Here is a 17,366-nt window from a genome sequence, read left to right as displayed (position 1 = left end):
CCAAGAAAGAGAGAAAAAAAAATTTAGTTCTGAATTCCGTCATACTTGGCCCGGGCAAGAAAATTCCGAAAAAAATAGCAAAAAAATTCAAAAAATTAAAAAACCTCTTACTGGCATTATTTATAGCCAAAACAGGATGAAATAGGCCGAGAAAGAGAAAAAAAATTTAGTCCTGAATTTCGTTCATACTCGACCTGGGCAAGAAAATTCTGAAAAAAATAGCAAAAAAATTCAAAAAATTAAAAAACCTCTTTCTGGCATTATTTTTAGCCAAAACGGGATTAGATAGGCTGAGAAAGAGAAAAAAAAATTTAGTCCCGAATTCCATTCATACTCGACCCGAAAAAGAAAATTTCGAAAAAAATAGCAAAAAAATTAAAAACCCTCTTTCTGGCATTATTTTTAGCGAAAATGGGATGAAATAAACCGAGAAAAAGAGAAAAAAATTTTAGTCCCGAATTCCGTTCATACTCGACCCGGGCAAGAAAATTCCGAAAAAAATACAAAAAAATTAAAAAACCACTTTCTAGCATTATTTTAAGCCAAAACGGGATGAAATAGGCCGAGAAAGAGATAAAAAAAATTTAGTCCCGAATTCCATTCATATTCAACCCGGGCAAGAAAATTCCGAAAAAAATAGAATAAAAAATCAAAATATTAAAAAACCTCTTTCCGGCATTATTTTTAGCCAATACGGGATGAGATTGGCTGAGAAAGAGAAAAAAAAAATTTAGTCCCGAATTCCGTTCATACTCTACCTGGGCAAGAAAATTTCGAAAAAAATAGAAAAAAATTTTAGTCCCGAATTCTGTTCATACACGTCCCGGGCAAGACAATTCCGAAAAAAATATCAAAAAAATTGAAAAAATTAAAAAACCTCTTTCCGGTATTATTTTTAGCCAAAACGGGATGAGATAGGCCGAAAAAAATAGAAAAAAGTTTTAGTCCTGAATTTCATTCATACTCGACCCGGGCAAGAAAATTCCGAAAAAAATAGCAAAAAATTTCAACAAACTAAAAAACCTCTTTCCGACATTATTTTTAGCCAAAACGGGATGAGATAGGCTGAGAAAGAGAAAAAAAAAAATAGTCCCGAATTCTATTTCTACCCAACCCGAGCTAGAAAATTGCAAAAAAAATAGCAAAAAAATTAAAAAAATTAAAAAAAGTTAATTCCGGCTTTATTTCATTCCAAAACGGGTTGAGGGAGACCGAGAAAGAGATAAAAAAATTTTAGTCCCGTATTCCGTCCATACTCGACCTAGGCAAAAAAATTCCGAAAAAAATAGCAAAAAAATTCAAAAAATTAAAAAACCTCTTCCTGGCATTATTTTTAGCTAAAACGGGACCAAATAGGCCAAGAAAGAGGTAAAAAAATTTTAGTCCCGAATTTCGTTCATACTCGACCCGAGCATGAAAATTCCAAAAAAAATAGAAAATAAAATCAAAAAATTAAAAAACTTTCTCCCGGCATTATTTATAGCCAAAACGGGATGAGATAGGTCGAGAAAAAGAAAAAAATTTTAGTCCCGAATTCCGTTCATACTCGACACGGGCAAGAAAATTCCGAAAAAAATAGCAAAAAAATTCAAAAATTAAAAAACCTCTTTCTGGCGTTATTTTTAGCCGAAATGGGATGAGATAGGCCGAGAAAGAGAGAAAAAAATTTTAGTCCCGACTTTTGTTCATACTCGACTTGGGCAAGAAAATTTCGACAAAAATAAAAAAAAATTTTAGTCTCGAATTCCGTTCATACTCGACCCGGGCAAGAAAATTCCCAAAAAAATAGCAAAAAAATTCAAAAAATTAAAAAACATTATTCTGGCATTATTTCTATCCAAATCAGGATGAGATAGGACGAGAAAGTGAGAAAAAAATTTTGGTTCCGAATTCCGTTCATACTCGACCCGAGCTAGAAAATTCCAAAAAAAATAGTAAAGAAATTCAAAAAATTAAAAAACTTCATTCCGGCATTATTTTTATCCAAACCAGGATGAGATAGGCTGAGAAAGGGAGAAAAATATTTTACTCCTAAATTTCGTTCCTACCCGACCCGGGCTAGAAAATTCTAAAAAAAATAGCACAAAAATTCAAAAAATTTAAAAACATCATTCCGGCATTATTTCTATCCAAACCGTGATGAGATAGGCCGAGAAAGAGATAAAAAACTTTTAATCCCGAATTCCGTTCCTACCCGACCCGGGAAAGAAAATTCTAAAAAAAATATCAAATATATTCAAAAAAATTAAACATATTTCCGACATTATTTTTATCCAAACCGGGATGAGATAGGCCGAAAAAGAGAGAAAAAAAATTTAGTCCCAAATTCCGTTTCTACCCAACCCGGGCAAAAAATTCCAACAAAAATAGCAAAAAAATTTTAAAAAATTAAAAAACATAAACCTGCATTATTTCTATCGAAACCGGGATGAGATAGGCCGAGAAAGAGAAAAACATTTTATACCCGAATTCCGTTCCTAACCAACCCGGGCTAGAAAGTTCCAAAAAAAATAGCAAAAAAATTCAAAAAATAAAAAAACTCATTACGACATTATTTCTATCCAAACCGGGATGAGATAGGCCGTGAATGAGAGAAAAATATTTTAGTCCCAAATTCCGTTCCTACTCGACCCGGGCTAGAAAATAGCAAAAAAATTCAAAAAATTAAAAAACATCATCATTCCGGCATTATTTCTATCCAAACTGGGATGAGATAGGCCGAGAAAGAGAAAAAAAAATTTCAGTCCCGAATTCCGTTCCTACTCGACTTGGGCAAAAAAATTCCAAAAAAAAATAGCAAAAAAATTCCAAAAATTTAAACATCATTCCGACATTATTTTTATCCAAGCCGGGATGAGATAGTCTGAGAAAGAGAGAAAAAAATTTTAGTCCTGAATTCCGTTCCTACCCGACCCAGGCAAGAAAATTCCAAAAAAATAGCAAAAAAATTAAAAAAAATATCATTCCGTCATTATTTCTATCGAAACTGAGATAAGATAGGCCGAGAAAGTGAAAAAAATTTTAGTCTCGAATTCTGTTCCTAACCGACCCGGGCTAGAGAATTCCAAAAAAAATAGCATTGAAATTCCAAAAATTAAAAAACATCATACCGGCATTATTTCTATCCAAACTAGGATGAGATATGCCGAGAAAGAGAGAAAAAAATTTAGGCTCGAATTCTGTTTATACCTGACCCGGCTAGTAAATTGCAAAAACAATAGCCAAAAAAATTCAAAAATTTAAAAACCATCATTCCGGCATTATTTCTATCCAAATCGGGATGAGATTGGCCGTGAAAGAGAGAGAAAAATTTTAGTCCTGAATTCCGTTCCTACTCGACCCGGGCTAGAAAATTCCAAAAAAATAGCAAAAAAATTCAAAAAATTAAAAAACATCATTCCGACATTATTTCTATACAAATCAGGATAAGATAGGCTGAGAAAGAGAAAAAAAAAATTTTAGTTCTGAATTCCGTTCCTACCCGACCCGGGCTAGTAATTTCCAAAAAAATTAGCAAAAAAATTCAAGAAATTAAAAAACATCATTCCAGCATTATTTCTATTCAAACCAGGATGAAATAGGCTGAGAAAGATGGAAAAAAATTTTAGTCCTGAATTCCGTTCCTACCCGACCCAGGCTAGAAAATTCCAAAAAAATTAGTAAAAAAATTCAAAAAATTAAAAAACATCATCATTCTGGCATTATTTCTATCCAAATTGGGATGAGATAGGCCAAGAAAGAGAAAAAAAAATTTATTCCCAAATTCCATTTCTACTCGACCTGAGCTAGAAAATTAAAAAAAAAAAATAGCAAAAAATTTAAAAACATCATCATTCAGGTATTATTTCTATCAAAACCGGGATGAGATCGGCCGAGAAAGAGAAAAAAAAATTTTAGTCCCGAATTTCGTTCCTACTCAACCAGGGCTAGAAAATTCCAAAAAATTTAGCAAAAAAATTCAAAAAATCAAAAATCTTCATTCTGGCATTATTTCTATCCAAACCAGGATGAGATAGGCCGAGAAAGATAGAAAAAAATTTTAGTCCCGAATTTCGTTCCTATCCGACCCGGGCAAGAAAATTCCAAAAAAAAAATAGCAAAAAAATTCAAAAAATTAAAAAACATCATTTTGGCATTATTTTTATCCAAACCGGGATGAGATAAGCCGAGAAAGAGAAAAAAAAAAATTTGGTCCCGAATTCCGCTCCTACCCGACCCGGGCAAGAAAATTCCAAAAAAAATAGCAAAAAAAATTCAAAAAATTAAAAAAAACATCAATCCGGCATTATTTCCATCGAAACCAGGATGAGATAGGCTGAGAAAGAGAGAAAAAAATTTTATTCCTGAATTCTGTTCCTACTCGAGCCTGGCTAGAAAATTAAAAAAAAATAGCAAAAAAATTCAAAAAATTAAAAAACATCATTCCGACATTATTTCTTTCCAAAACGGTTTGAGATAGGCCGAGAAAGAGAAAAAAAAAAAAAATTAGTCCGAAATTCCTTTCCTACCCGACCTGCGCTAGAAAATTCCAAAAAAAATAGCAACAAAATTTAAAAAATAAAAAAACATCATTTCAGCATTATTTCTATCGAAACCAGGACGAGATTGGCCGAGAGTGGGAGAAAAAAATTTTAGTCCCGAATTCCGTTCCAACCCGATTAGGGCTAGAAAATTCCAAAAAAAAAAAAAATAGTAGAAAAATTCAAAAAATTAAAAAACATCATTCTGGCATTATTTCTATCGAAACCAGGAAGAGATAGGTCGAGGAAGAGAGAAAAAAATTTTAGTCCCGAATTCTGTTCCTAATCGACCCGGGCTAGAAAATTTTTAAAAAAATAGCAAAAAAATCCAAAAAATTAAAAAAACATCATTATGACATTATTTCTATTCAAACCGGGATGAGATAGGCCGAGAAAGAGAAAAAAAAAAAATTTAGTCCTGAATTTTGTTCCTACTCGACCCGGGAAATAAAATTCCAAAAAAAAAAGCAAAAAAATTCAAAAAATTAAAAAACATCAACACAAACAAAAAATATCAATTTCTTAATTAACCCATGAGTACATGTACAAACTAGTACATACTCACACAAAATCAAAAATAGCTTAACACTTATATAACACATACTATTCAAGTTTCTCCATAATGTCAAGCATATTCTAAATCAAGAGAGAGATATCATAATTCATGTAATCCTCATGAAAAATAAAACTAGACACAAAATAAAATATTTTTGCCTTTTTGAAAAATTTTCAATGTTTTTGGATTTTTTTTAATAAAAAAAAAACACCTAAAAACATAAACAAAATATGTCCATAAATAATTGAAAGAATTAAAACAAGGACAAGTAAACAACACTCACCTTAGCAAGTCTTTTCTCACCCATATAGCACGAGTCTTCGGCTTTGTAGGTGAAAATCCATGAGAAGCAGAGTGTATTTAAGGGATTACACCAATCTTCTGAGAAAGACTGAAATCCTGCAAATTCCTTTCACAAGCCTCAAAAAGATCAACTAAAACAATAGTGTCCTTTTTATTCAAAATATCACAATCAAATACAGTAAGACGCTTAAAATTATCCATGATAACAGGGATCAAGGATCAACTCTTAGATCAAAAGATCTAAAACAAAAGAGCTACCCGCTCTGATATCACTTGTACACTTTTAGACCCCTTAAAACACAACAAGATTGACCTAATTAATTAGCCAAGTGATTACTTAGTTAAATTATTCAAATCTAGGTTAACACAAATATATCATATCATTGTAAAGTGCTGAAAATAAGTAACACAACAATATGATAACCTAGTAAAATCAAACTGGTAAAAAACCTGGGGAGGATTTCACCTAGCTATCCTCAAGGTAAAACAGCAAATCCACCATGAAAGAATTGAAATTTGTATAATAGAACTTAGACCACTGACATCCTATTGTTACCTCGAGTAGAAAACTTACTACCACGACCCTATGATAGCTCCGAGTCTACGGACTACTTTTTTCCTTGGCCTTTGTAAAAACACAAACACCCACATTTGTCACTTTGAGATCATACTCAAAGGTTTAACAACACAAACTCTCCTGTTTGTGACTCTAAAACCACCTTTGGAGGTTTAGATCATCAGCACTTTTGATGACTAGAGAAGGCAGCAACTTCTACAATACCGGATCTTAAGATTCTTCAAGGAATAACACTGGTAGAAAACATGAGAGAGCTTTTGGGTACAAAACCCTAGACACAAAGAGACACACTCTTCTCTCTTTAAAAAGCCTTATAAAAATGTGCTTAGGATTTCCTTTATATACTAGGAGTGTTTTACTTTAAACCCAATACGTTTAAGTAGAGTTTGGGCTGAAATAGAATTCAGTAGAACCATATTTCGATCAATCGATCCTGTCTTTCGATTGATCGAACTAGGCAGTTTTTGAATTCTTTTTTCTGCAACTTACTTGTTCTTGAATCTTGACTTGAATCACCTTGAGCATTGTCTAATAAAACCTATAAACTCTAGGATATATATCGACAAGTTTGTGTTCACGATTTGCAAATTGTTCAAAAGTTTTAGAACCTAATAAACTGTAAAATTGTAATTTACAGTTATGTTTTATGTTGGCTTTATTCCATGACAAAAAGTGTTGTAATTACTTTAATTTTATTCCTAGTATTTTGTGGGATTTTATTGTAATGGGTTTAGTATCAAGTTGGTGAAGAATCAATGGATTTCGCAAGAAGCTCACGAGAAGCTAACCCGCGAAAGAGCCACATGAGGAGCACATGTCTGGAAGTTGAAGAGTTATGCCAGGCTGTCGTTTTCACTAGTGTCTCGCGGGTAAGGCCTTCCAGCGAGATAGTCGCAGAACTTTCTGCCTGGAGGTTTTTTAAGTGTAACTTGCTTACCCTTCACCTATTCTATATATACTCTCATTACCCACAAATGTAAAGGAGGTCATTCAGAGAGAAAAACCCTAGATAGGTTTTATACAACAAACACCCATCTTTTTGAGAGTGAGCTACTCATCCTTAGTGAGAAATCATTGTAGCTTCTTCTCCTCCTCTCTCCCATTATCATACCTTGAGAGGAGATTTGTACCCAAACACAATCCACACCTTTTCAATGTAGTGAGTGTTTTTGGTGTTACTGGAAAGCATTGGAAGACGCTAAGGATGGCAGATGCAACATGGAGCTTGTTGCGGGATCCGGAGAGTTAGACAAGATACGGTTCTGAGAAGCCTTGTTGGAGTAGGAGTTTTGAGGGCTTAGGTACAACGGGTAGATTAGGCTTGGAGTGTTTCTTGCTAACTCATGTATCCCAACTGATTGTATAGTGGATCAATTACCGCTTGGAGGGCAGCGGAGAGGTTTTTCGCCGAGTCCTTCAGTTTCCTCTTCGATAACACATCGGTGTGTTATCTATGTTTGCACTCTTCTTCCTTACTCTTTTACATTTCATTGTATTGCTATGATTATATGAATATGTGTTAGAGTAGTTTGTTTGTTTATCTGCTCGCATTTACATTATTCTGCACTTAGAATTAAGTTAGTGTAAAATCTATCAAGCTGTAACTTTTATTTGGGGGTCTAAATAGTTTTTGTGTTTTTAACACATTTTCGAGCTTTCAATTGATATCAGAGTGGGTATACTCGATTTGGTTTCATTACCTAAGTGTGATCCTTGACCCCTTGTGTGTTTTGCCATGGATAATGCTTTGTATGCTTCTATGGATATTGTTAATTGTAACATGCCATGTGTTTGTGAAAATGCCTCTATGAGTATTTATCCTCATGATTGTGATGCCATGTTACATGAATCCTTGGGTGTTGTTGATATTCTTAATATCAAACTCTTGAAGAAAAAGGCTAAGAAGTTTAATAAGGATTTGAGCAAGTTATTTTGTGAAAATGATGAATTGATTGCTAAGCTAAATGAATCCAACAAATTGGTTGAAAAGTATAAGAAGCTTGTTGAAAAGTATAAGAAGCTTGCTGAAAAGTATAAGAAGCTTGCTGAAAATTCTCTTGAAAAGCTGAAAGAGTTTGAATGTTTGAATATAAACTTGGATGCTAAACTTGTTTTGTCTAACAAACTTGTTAACGATCTTAAATGTGAAAATGAATCTCTTAAAATGCATGCCAGGTGTTTGATTGCTGAATCTGTTGCTAAAAAGGAAGAAAATATATGTTGCAATCATGTTGTAGTACCCGATTTTGTGCCTATTGTGTGTTCTACCTCAAAGGACAAATCGGTGTACATTTCTCCACATAAAAAAAAATCAAAAGGTGGAGAGAAATGTTGTTAAGTCAAAGCCTCCATTTAGGTCTCAATCTAAGGTTTTGGATGGATCTAAGTTTGTTCCAACTTGCCACCATTGTGGTGTGATTGGTCATATAAGACCTCAATGTCATATGTTGAAGAGGGAACAAAACCATGTTGCTAAATCCCTTCTCAAAAAGCCTAATGGACCTAAACACATTGTTTGTCACCATTGTGGTGCCTTTGGTCATCTAAGACCTCAATGTTCTAAATTTCATACTTTTAAAAGAATCAAAATAAAAGAAAAACTTGAGCTTTTTGGAAGTTGTGCGAAAGAGAGTAAACCGATTTTGAGTGAAAATAACATGTTGTTAAAGAAAATGTTTAATGCTCTTAACTCTTTGACTATGTGCATCTCCAGTTCTCATTCTTTCAACCCTCGTCTCACTTCTCTTGAGACACTCATTCCAAAAAATCGTTCCGTTTGGATGAGGAAGGGTTCCTATGGTTGAGTTTATACTCTTTTGGTCCTTGATCTAATTCTTTCGATTTTTGTAGGACCTTTCATGCATTAGATGGTTCATTATCATGCATTTGTGCATCACGCATCTCTTTATATGCATTGTTTTGTTTTTGTTTTTTATCTTACTTTTATGTCTTTGTTTTGTGTGTGTAAAAATCTAAAACCACATAAAAAGTGAAAAGTTCAAAAAGTTTGATCGTATATATTCGAGCACATTTCACATGTGAGTTTGGCCTAGTACCTTCGTACTAATGGCGTAGTGCATTTACGAGTTTAGCTTGTTATGTATGCACATATATCTGTGTGGGAAAAATCTTGAAAACTATGTATGACTGTTGTAAATAGATCTTCAAGCTTGTCATGAATGATTGGTCAATAGTCTTGATGGTTTTGATACTTACATAGACTTGTGCCTATATCTCTTCCTACTTTATTTTTTTGTTTTTGCTATAGGGCTCACCAAATGTAAATCTCCAAATGAAAAGAGATAATGAGCTACAAAAGTCTGTCGCACATACTAGTATTTGACTAGAAAAAAGGGAAAGCGACTCTTGTATTGAAATGTATGATGCTTAGAAAGCCAAAGGCTTATTCTCAATATTGAAATATAAAAAATTTCAAGCACCAATCTCAAAATGAGATGTATTGTTCAAAAATGATCAAATGTTATGATTTGTAAAAAAGCCAAATGAAAAGTTTCAAAGATATGTAATCTTTTTCTTATGGGAGGTCATATATGGTCATTTCTATAATTGAGATAGACCACTTGACTTAGTACTAGTTGTGTATGACTTGATTGAATTGATCATTGAAGCTTCACTTTGGTCTAAGGACTATTCCACACTTGCTTCACACACACAACACACAAGGTTAATGTTCAATGAATATCTATTTCATTTGTGTGATTGTACATATTCAAATGTGATGTGTGTGTGCTCAACCATATGTGAATCAAACCAAAAAGATTATTTGTTCTTTTTGTTTGCTTTTGGAAGTGATTTGTATCACTCATGTTTTTCAAAGTTTTTAAAGTTGTTTTCATATGAAAAACATGTTTTCTGGGTGTTTTCGTGACCCATTTCATGTGTAAGCTCAACTGGGAGTTATATGGTCCAAATCTCAATTTTTTCAACTTTGGACAGAGAGTTTTGCGACTGTTTTGCGAGTAACTTGCGAGTAAGGCTTACCCGCGAAAAATTTTGCGAGTCAGCTTCCTGCGAAAATTTCCAGATCAGCTTTTTAAAGGGCTTTTCGTGTGACATTTGTTTTAAACTTCTCCCATCTTCTCCCAAACCCCTGGTTTAATGTTTCTACATCAAAACCCAACTAAATTCAAGTGTTTTTCATTCTATTAACATCTCTAAGGTAACACTTACTGTTAGATTCTCAGGATTAGGAACTAATGTATTAGAACTCTAATTTGTATTGTTGGCAATCTATGATCAAAACAGGTTTTGGTCTTATTTAGACTTGCTCAAAGTATATGCGTTTTATGTAAAGTTGGAATCGAGTTACTGCAGAATTTACTGTGCAATTCTGTCTGGCTCAATCGATCAAGAATTAGACTCGATCGATCGAAACACGAGCATAATGTTTTTCTGTAGAATTTTCCAACTCTGCCCAAGCCCATATGACGTGTAGGGTTTTATGTTTTGTCTTAAGTATAAAAGGGAAAACCCTAACCACGTTTTTGGTTGTCCATTATGTTGTGTGTGTGAATCTTTTGTAAAATCAAGAGGTGGTTGCCTTCACACATACTTAGGGTTTCCAAGATTCAAGACTATGTCGAGAACTTGGTAATCATTTCAGTTGCTGCATTAAAGAGCTAAAAGAAACACAAGCGGGTGTGCTTGTATTTGCTGGAGAATCCAAGAAAGAAGGAGTCTGTGGTCTCGGAGCTTGCACGTGGTTGTGTTAGTAAATTTTTACTAGTGGGTAGTAATAGGATGTCAGTGGTCTAAGTCCTATTATAAAAATTCGATTCTTTCATAGTGGATTCAGGTTTATCTTAAGAATAGCTAGGTTAAATTCTCTCCAGGTTTTTACCGGTTTGGTTTCCTAGGTCATCATATCTTTGTATTCTTTATATTCTGCAATTTACATTGATATGATTATATGATTGTGTGTTAACCTAGATCTGAAATTTGGATTAAGTAATTACTTGGCTAATTAACTAGGTTAATCCAATTGTGTTTTAAGGGGTCTAAAAACATACAAGTGGTATCAGAGCAGGTTGCTTTTTTATTGAAGATCTTTTTATCTCTGAGCTAATCCTTGACCCCTGTTGTCATGGAACATGGACGCTCTCTTGTCATTCCACCTCACTTTGATGAGAATAATTATGCTTATTGGAAAGTAAGGATGAAAGCCTTCCTGAAATCAATTGATGAGTGAGTCTGGAACTCTGTTGAATACGGATGGAAGAAGCTCACTACTCCTGTTAGTGAGTAGCAAACTTCTCAAAAAGAAGCAGCCGTGTTCAATAGCAAAGCTATGAATGCTATCTTTAGCGTTGTTTCTATGGAAGAATTTATTCTCTAATGTTGAGGTTGCTCACACTGCTTGGAATATGCTCTAAACTGTGCATGAAGGCACAAAGGCTGTCAAAATTAATAAGTTGCAGCAATTAACTTCTAAATTTGAAAGTATTAGAATGTCTAATGATGAATCCTTTGATAAATTCTATGCTAAACTCAATGATATTATTAATTTTGCTTACAACTTGGGTGAAATCTATGATCAACCTAAAATTATTAGGAAGATTCTTAGATCTTTAACTGAAGATTTTAGACCCAAAGTGACTACCATCACTAAGAGCAAGGATGTGGATTCCATCCTTGTTAATGAACTTGTAGGATCTCTTCAGTCCTATGAGTTGGACCTACCTAAGACTAGCAAATCAAAATCAATGGCTCTCAAGTCTGTTGATGATGTTGAGGCAAGTGGATTTGATGATGATCTCTCTGCTCCTCAATGTTTTGGATGTCAAAGGTATGGTCATATGAAATTTGAATGTCCTACATACTTGAGGTCTATGGGTAAGGCTATGGTTGTAACCCTCAATGATGATGAAGTTTCTGATGATGAGTCTGGTTGTGACGAGGATGAAAACTTCATTGCTTTCACTGCTACTACTGTAGTCAATGAAAGCTTGTCTGTTGAAGAGAACCCTTCTGATGGAGAACTCTCAGAACCCTTCTGATGGGGAACTCTCTAAGGATGCAGATCTTCAAGAAGCCTATAATAAATTTTGCAAAGTTGTTGCAAAGGATGCTATGAATGTTGAATTAGGCTTAAAGAAAATTGCATCTCTTGAGTTTGATAAGAAAAATTTGCTTGTGAATTTATTTGATGCTACTGAACTTTTGAATAATGTGAAGATTGAGAATATGCTTTTGCTTGAAAAGGTCAAGAAATTGGCTAATTAACTAGGTTAATCCAATTGTGTTTTAAAGGGTCTAAAAACATACATTTAACACTCTTTATTGATTTTGATCCTTAGATTATGCTTTTGGGGGTTTTATGTTCATAGTTGGGATTTTCTCAAATGGGAGTTGGAAAACTTAATTTTTGTCAATCTTTTTGATTGGAATTTGTTTTAAATGATGATTTTCTTTGGATGTTGGCCCCTTATGACAAAAATAACATGTATTTAGGCAAGATTTTCATATGTTCATGCATTGTTTAACATACATGTGTAGTGTGTGCAATCTATGTGTTTGATAAAATGCCCAAATGACATTTTGTTGTTGTTTTGGACTCCGATTAGAACCAAACTTTGGGGATAACCATAATTTTTCATGTTTATCATGTTTTAATCATTGGTTGTGTGTGTTACACACTTTGCCCCTTGAGTGCTTGCACATGCATTGGTCATGCATCTCACATGCACACTAGATGCACCTTTCATGCACACTAGATGCACCTTTGCTGCACACACTTGATTACTTGACATGTTTTTACATTCAATCATGCTAGTTAAGTCTTTTTAGACCTTTTAGTCATATAATATGTTCTTGTGTCTATGTCATGCCTATGTTCCATCATTCTTATCATGTCATGTATACTTTATACTTTGTAGCATGTTTTAAGATGTCTTTGTTTTTTTGTTTGAGTTTTATTTTCTCATTCATCTTGCACCCCTCATGCATCATACCCTTGCATATATCTTCTTTTCTTTCTCTCCTTCCTCTTGATTGTTTTGTCTATTCGTGACAAAAAGGGGAAAAGTATACCGAGGAGTATACAGGTTTGTATCGTCATTTCTATATGACTCATGTGCACACTCTTAGGGGGAGTAATTTTACCTCGTGCACATTCGTAGGGGGAGAAAGTCATAGGGGAGATGCATATACCAAGGGGGAGAAGACATTATTTTATGAGAAAACCTTGCCTCGTGCACATTTGTAGGGGGAGAAAGTCATAGGAGAGATGCATATACTAAGGGGGAGAAGGCATTCTTTTATGAGAAAACCTTGTTTTACTTTATACTTGTTTTCCCGTTGTTTTATGGTGCTTTGAGTTATGTTTAGTATCATCTATGCTTTGCTACTTTCATCGCATCATGCTCTTGTGCCCTAGTAGGATCTTGTTCCTAGATGCATATATTTCATGTATTTTGCATTGGTCAAGTGTTGGACATGCAATTGATCCGTGGGATTGCTCTTTATTGCATTGCATGTCCGGATGAGTATTTACTTGCTAAATGTTCATTGTAGTCATTCTTCAATGACTGATCCTGTTTGATCAAGATATGCTTACATGTTCTATTGTGTTTACTTGATCGCAATTTACTTGTTATATTATACTTGTTCTTTTATCACTTGATTTACCTTGAGGGTCTAATGTGTTTTGTGCAAGTGTTTCAGACTATAGGTATATATATTCCAAGTGCTACACTGGTTTTAGATTTAGGTGTGAGTGAGTTTTGTTATTGTTCCCAAACTCACGTTTAAGTCTAGAGTCTGTTATAGGGTATTTTGTCACGGAATAGCCAAAGGGGGAGATTGTAAAGTTGTGATTTACAGTTATGTTTTATGTTGGCTTTATTCCATGACAAAAAGTGTTGTAATTGCTTTAATTTTATTCCTTGTATTTTGGGGGATTTTATTGTATTGGGTTTAGTATCAAGTTGGTGAAGAATCAGTGGATTTCGCGAGAAGCTCACGAGAAGCTAACCCGCGAAAGAGCCATGTGAGGAGCACATGTCTGGAAGCTGAAGAGTCGTGCCAGGCTATCATTTTCGTGAGTGTCTCGCGGGTAAGGCCTTCCCGCGAGATAGTCATGAAACTTTCTGCCTGGAGGTTTTTTAAGTGTGACTTGCTTACCCTTCACCCATGCTATATATACCCTCATTATCCATAAATGTAAAGGAGGCCATTCAGAGAGAAAAACCCTAGATAGGTTTTATACAACAAACACCCATCTTTTTGAGAGAGAGCTACTCATCCTTAAAGAGAAATCATTATAACCTCTTCTCCTCCCCTCTCCCATTATCATACCTTGAGAGGAGATTTGTACCTAAACACAATCCACACCTTTTCAGTGTAGTGAGTGTTTTTGGTGTTGCTGAGAAGCATTGGATGAAGCCAAGGATGACAGATGCAACATGGAGCTTGTTGCGGGATCCGGAGAGGCCTTGTTGGAGTAGGAGCTTGGAGGGCTTAGATACAGTAGGTAGATTAGACTTGGAGGGTCCTTGCTAATCCATGTATTCCAACTGATTGTCTAGTGGATCGATTACTGCTTGAAGGGCGGCGAAGAGGTTTTTCGCCGAGTCTTTCGGTTTCCTCTTCGATAACACATCGGCGTGTTATCTGTATTTGCACTCTTCTTCCCTACTCTTTTACATTTCATTTTACTGTTGTGATTATATGAATATGTGTTAGAGTAGCTTGTTTGTTTATCCACTCGCATTTACATTATTCCGCACTTAGAATTAAGTTAGTGTAAAATCTATCGAGCCATAACTTTTATTTGGGGGTCTAAACAGCTCTTGTGTTTTTAACACATTTTCGAGCTTTCACAAACAGTAAACGAAAATACGTTTTTCACTCATTTAAAAATGTCTTGTAGTAGTTTACCATACGTGTACCACTCTGCTTAGTGCTTGATTGGTTATCCATAAATGAAAGTGATGAGCCCCACGTTGGTGACTTGGTGTATTAGTTACACACAAATTCTTATACTTGTTGTTTCCTTCAACAAGGAAACTGTGCAATGAAATAAGCCACACGTTGAGTGGCTATGTGGGTCTGACACTATTGTTTACAAATGCTATGTGGATTTGTTTACAGTAGTTTACAAAGGAAAACTTTGCAAGATATGGATTTTGTAGTTATTGCTTACGTAGCAATAACTTATAAGTTATAACAATACAGAAAATTATATGAAAATCAAATGTTATAACATGCACAGTGGGTTTTCTTATTATATTATAAATGTTCTTGTTTATTAGACCTCTTTTTCTAGTATGACATATATTTAATACATGTAATTGTGATGGCAATTTTTTTTAACTATGATGTTAAAATAAAATTGTGAAAATATGAGAAAATTATGAAATTAGTTTTCTAATTTTCTGTATAATTATGCATGGAATTTATTTAATTTTTGATTTAATTTATGATGTCTTTTTAACATATTGTGATATGATTGAATTGATATTATATGAATGCATTGATGAATATGTGTCCAAAGGGTTTATGAGACTCTTTGGCTCATCTCTATAGTTAAAGATTGTATTGGTAATTTATGCAACATGTATATTTTTATTTATTGTTATTGTGGATGGATAAGACAATTTTTGAAATTATTTGGTAACATGGCATCCCCAAATTTTTTTTTAATTACAAATAGAATCTTTGTAGTAGGGTACTTGAAGGTCAAAATGGGCATTTGTCCCTTTTGCCCAAAAGATGTAGCAAAATGCCTCTGTTCTGAAACTATCTAGCAAAATGCCTCTATTTTGAAACTCGATTTTTAGAAAATCGAGTTTCAATGAAAAACTCGATTTGATGAAAATCGAGTAATGTGAGAAATTTTACATGGAACTTGAGTTCCATGTATTTTTATTTTATTTTATTATTATTTTTTTTAAGTTTGATTTCACATAACTTGATTTTTTAAAAATTGAGTTTTTCATTGAAACTCGATTTTTAGAAAATCAGGTTTAAAACAGGGGGCATTTTGCTAGATAGTTTCAGAACATGGGCATTTTGCTGGAAAGTTTTGGCGAAAGGGGCAAATGCCCATTTTGGCCGATACTTGAATATGTAATTTTTTGGGCCATGTTTTTGACTATTTTTTTGGGCCATTGTTTTTGGCAATGTAAATTAAGGCTATGAAGCCATGTAAGGGGACGTGTTTCACGGTTACCTATAATTTTCAAATTTTCAACAAGTGTTTGGTCAGACCCAACAACCAATGGGGCACCTCTTCTGTCGTTTTTGGGTAGTATACCCTAAATGCCACCACCACCTATGATGCCAATTCCCTAAACTTCACCAGACCTACTCACGATCTACTAAAGGGGTAAATCCGGCTTTTAAAAATGCCTGGGTTATGAAACAATGCCGAATGGTATTACAGAGCTGTGAGATTTCATTCTCAATAACGTTCAAGATTTCCATCACCATGTGTCTCGCCCATCTTATCGGTATAGTAAACCCTATCTAGCTTGGATCGATAGTGTTCCATTTTCGCCTGGGTATGTAATGCCTTAATTTTGTATGTTCAACGCTTTGGGCAACCTAGAGCAAGACTTGGCACACTTTCGTTCTTGTTGTGGGGATACTGCATAATGTGTTGTGCACAAAGATGTATGGACACATGTTATATGTATGATTTAATATGTGGATGGTGTGATGTTTTATTCTTCACAAAATTTTATTTAAAATCAATTAGATGTGTTATTCCAATTTACATAGTGAGAGATGATTATAAGCTTAGTGAAATTTTTTATCTCACTATGTAGAAAGGAATATCATGGTCTAGTTGGATTTTTGGAAATAAAATTTAAAAATGCACATGCTAATTTCAACTCATGTAATAAATGTAGTGAACATGGCCACTAAGAATGTAGTCGCTAATCTAAGTAAACGAGAGAAACTTGAGGGAACCAACTATGATATGTGGCATAGAAAAATTCAATATCTGCTTAATGATCAAGAGGTCCTTGAAATCCTAACCAATGTGATGATGTGACCTAAAAATGGGAATACTGCCAAACATTGCCATGACTTGAGGACTATGAGTCTTGGGTTAAGAAAGATCGATGTGCACTCTTCACTATGCTGAGTAGCATGCATAATGATCTTATTGGGGAGTTGGAGGACTACCTAAATGCCCAAGAGATGTGGAACCAGCTTAAGATTGCCTATGGAGGGACTTCAACAACTAGGTTGCGAGCTCTTACTTTGAAGTTTGAGCAATATGTTATGGATTCAAAGCATAGCATGGCTGAACACTTAAGGACAATGTCTGCATTGATCTGTGACCTAAAGGTTGCTGCCAATAATCTTTCTGATGAACAACAGATCACAGCGATGATATGTTCATTGCCTGAACCTACTTCGGGGCAAATGTAGCTTGTTT

The 17,366-nt window shown here is 34.4% G+C and overlaps 1 protein-coding gene across 1 annotated transcript in view; it reads left to right on the top strand.

Moving 5' to 3' along the window:
- The window catches only part of LOC115964690 (ABC transporter G family member 11-like), a 159,726-nt gene extending 142,750 nt beyond the window's left edge, over nt 1-16,976 (top strand). Inside the window, exon 9 of the mRNA XM_031083952.1 lies at nt 16,831-16,976. Coding sequence (XP_030939812.1) covers nt 16,831-16,976 — 146 coding nt within the window. The remainder of the gene's footprint in view (nt 1-16,830) is intronic.
- Nucleotides 16,977-17,366: the final 390 nt, after the last annotated feature.

Source organism: Quercus lobata, chromosome 10, assembly GCF_001633185.2.
Source record: "Quercus lobata isolate SW786 chromosome 10, ValleyOak3.0 Primary Assembly, whole genome shotgun sequence".
Classification (NCBI taxonomy): domain Eukaryota; kingdom Viridiplantae; phylum Streptophyta; class Magnoliopsida; order Fagales; family Fagaceae; genus Quercus; species Quercus lobata.
The sequence above is the reverse complement of the archived record's forward strand: the minus strand, read 5'-3'. Positions and strand labels throughout refer to the sequence as shown.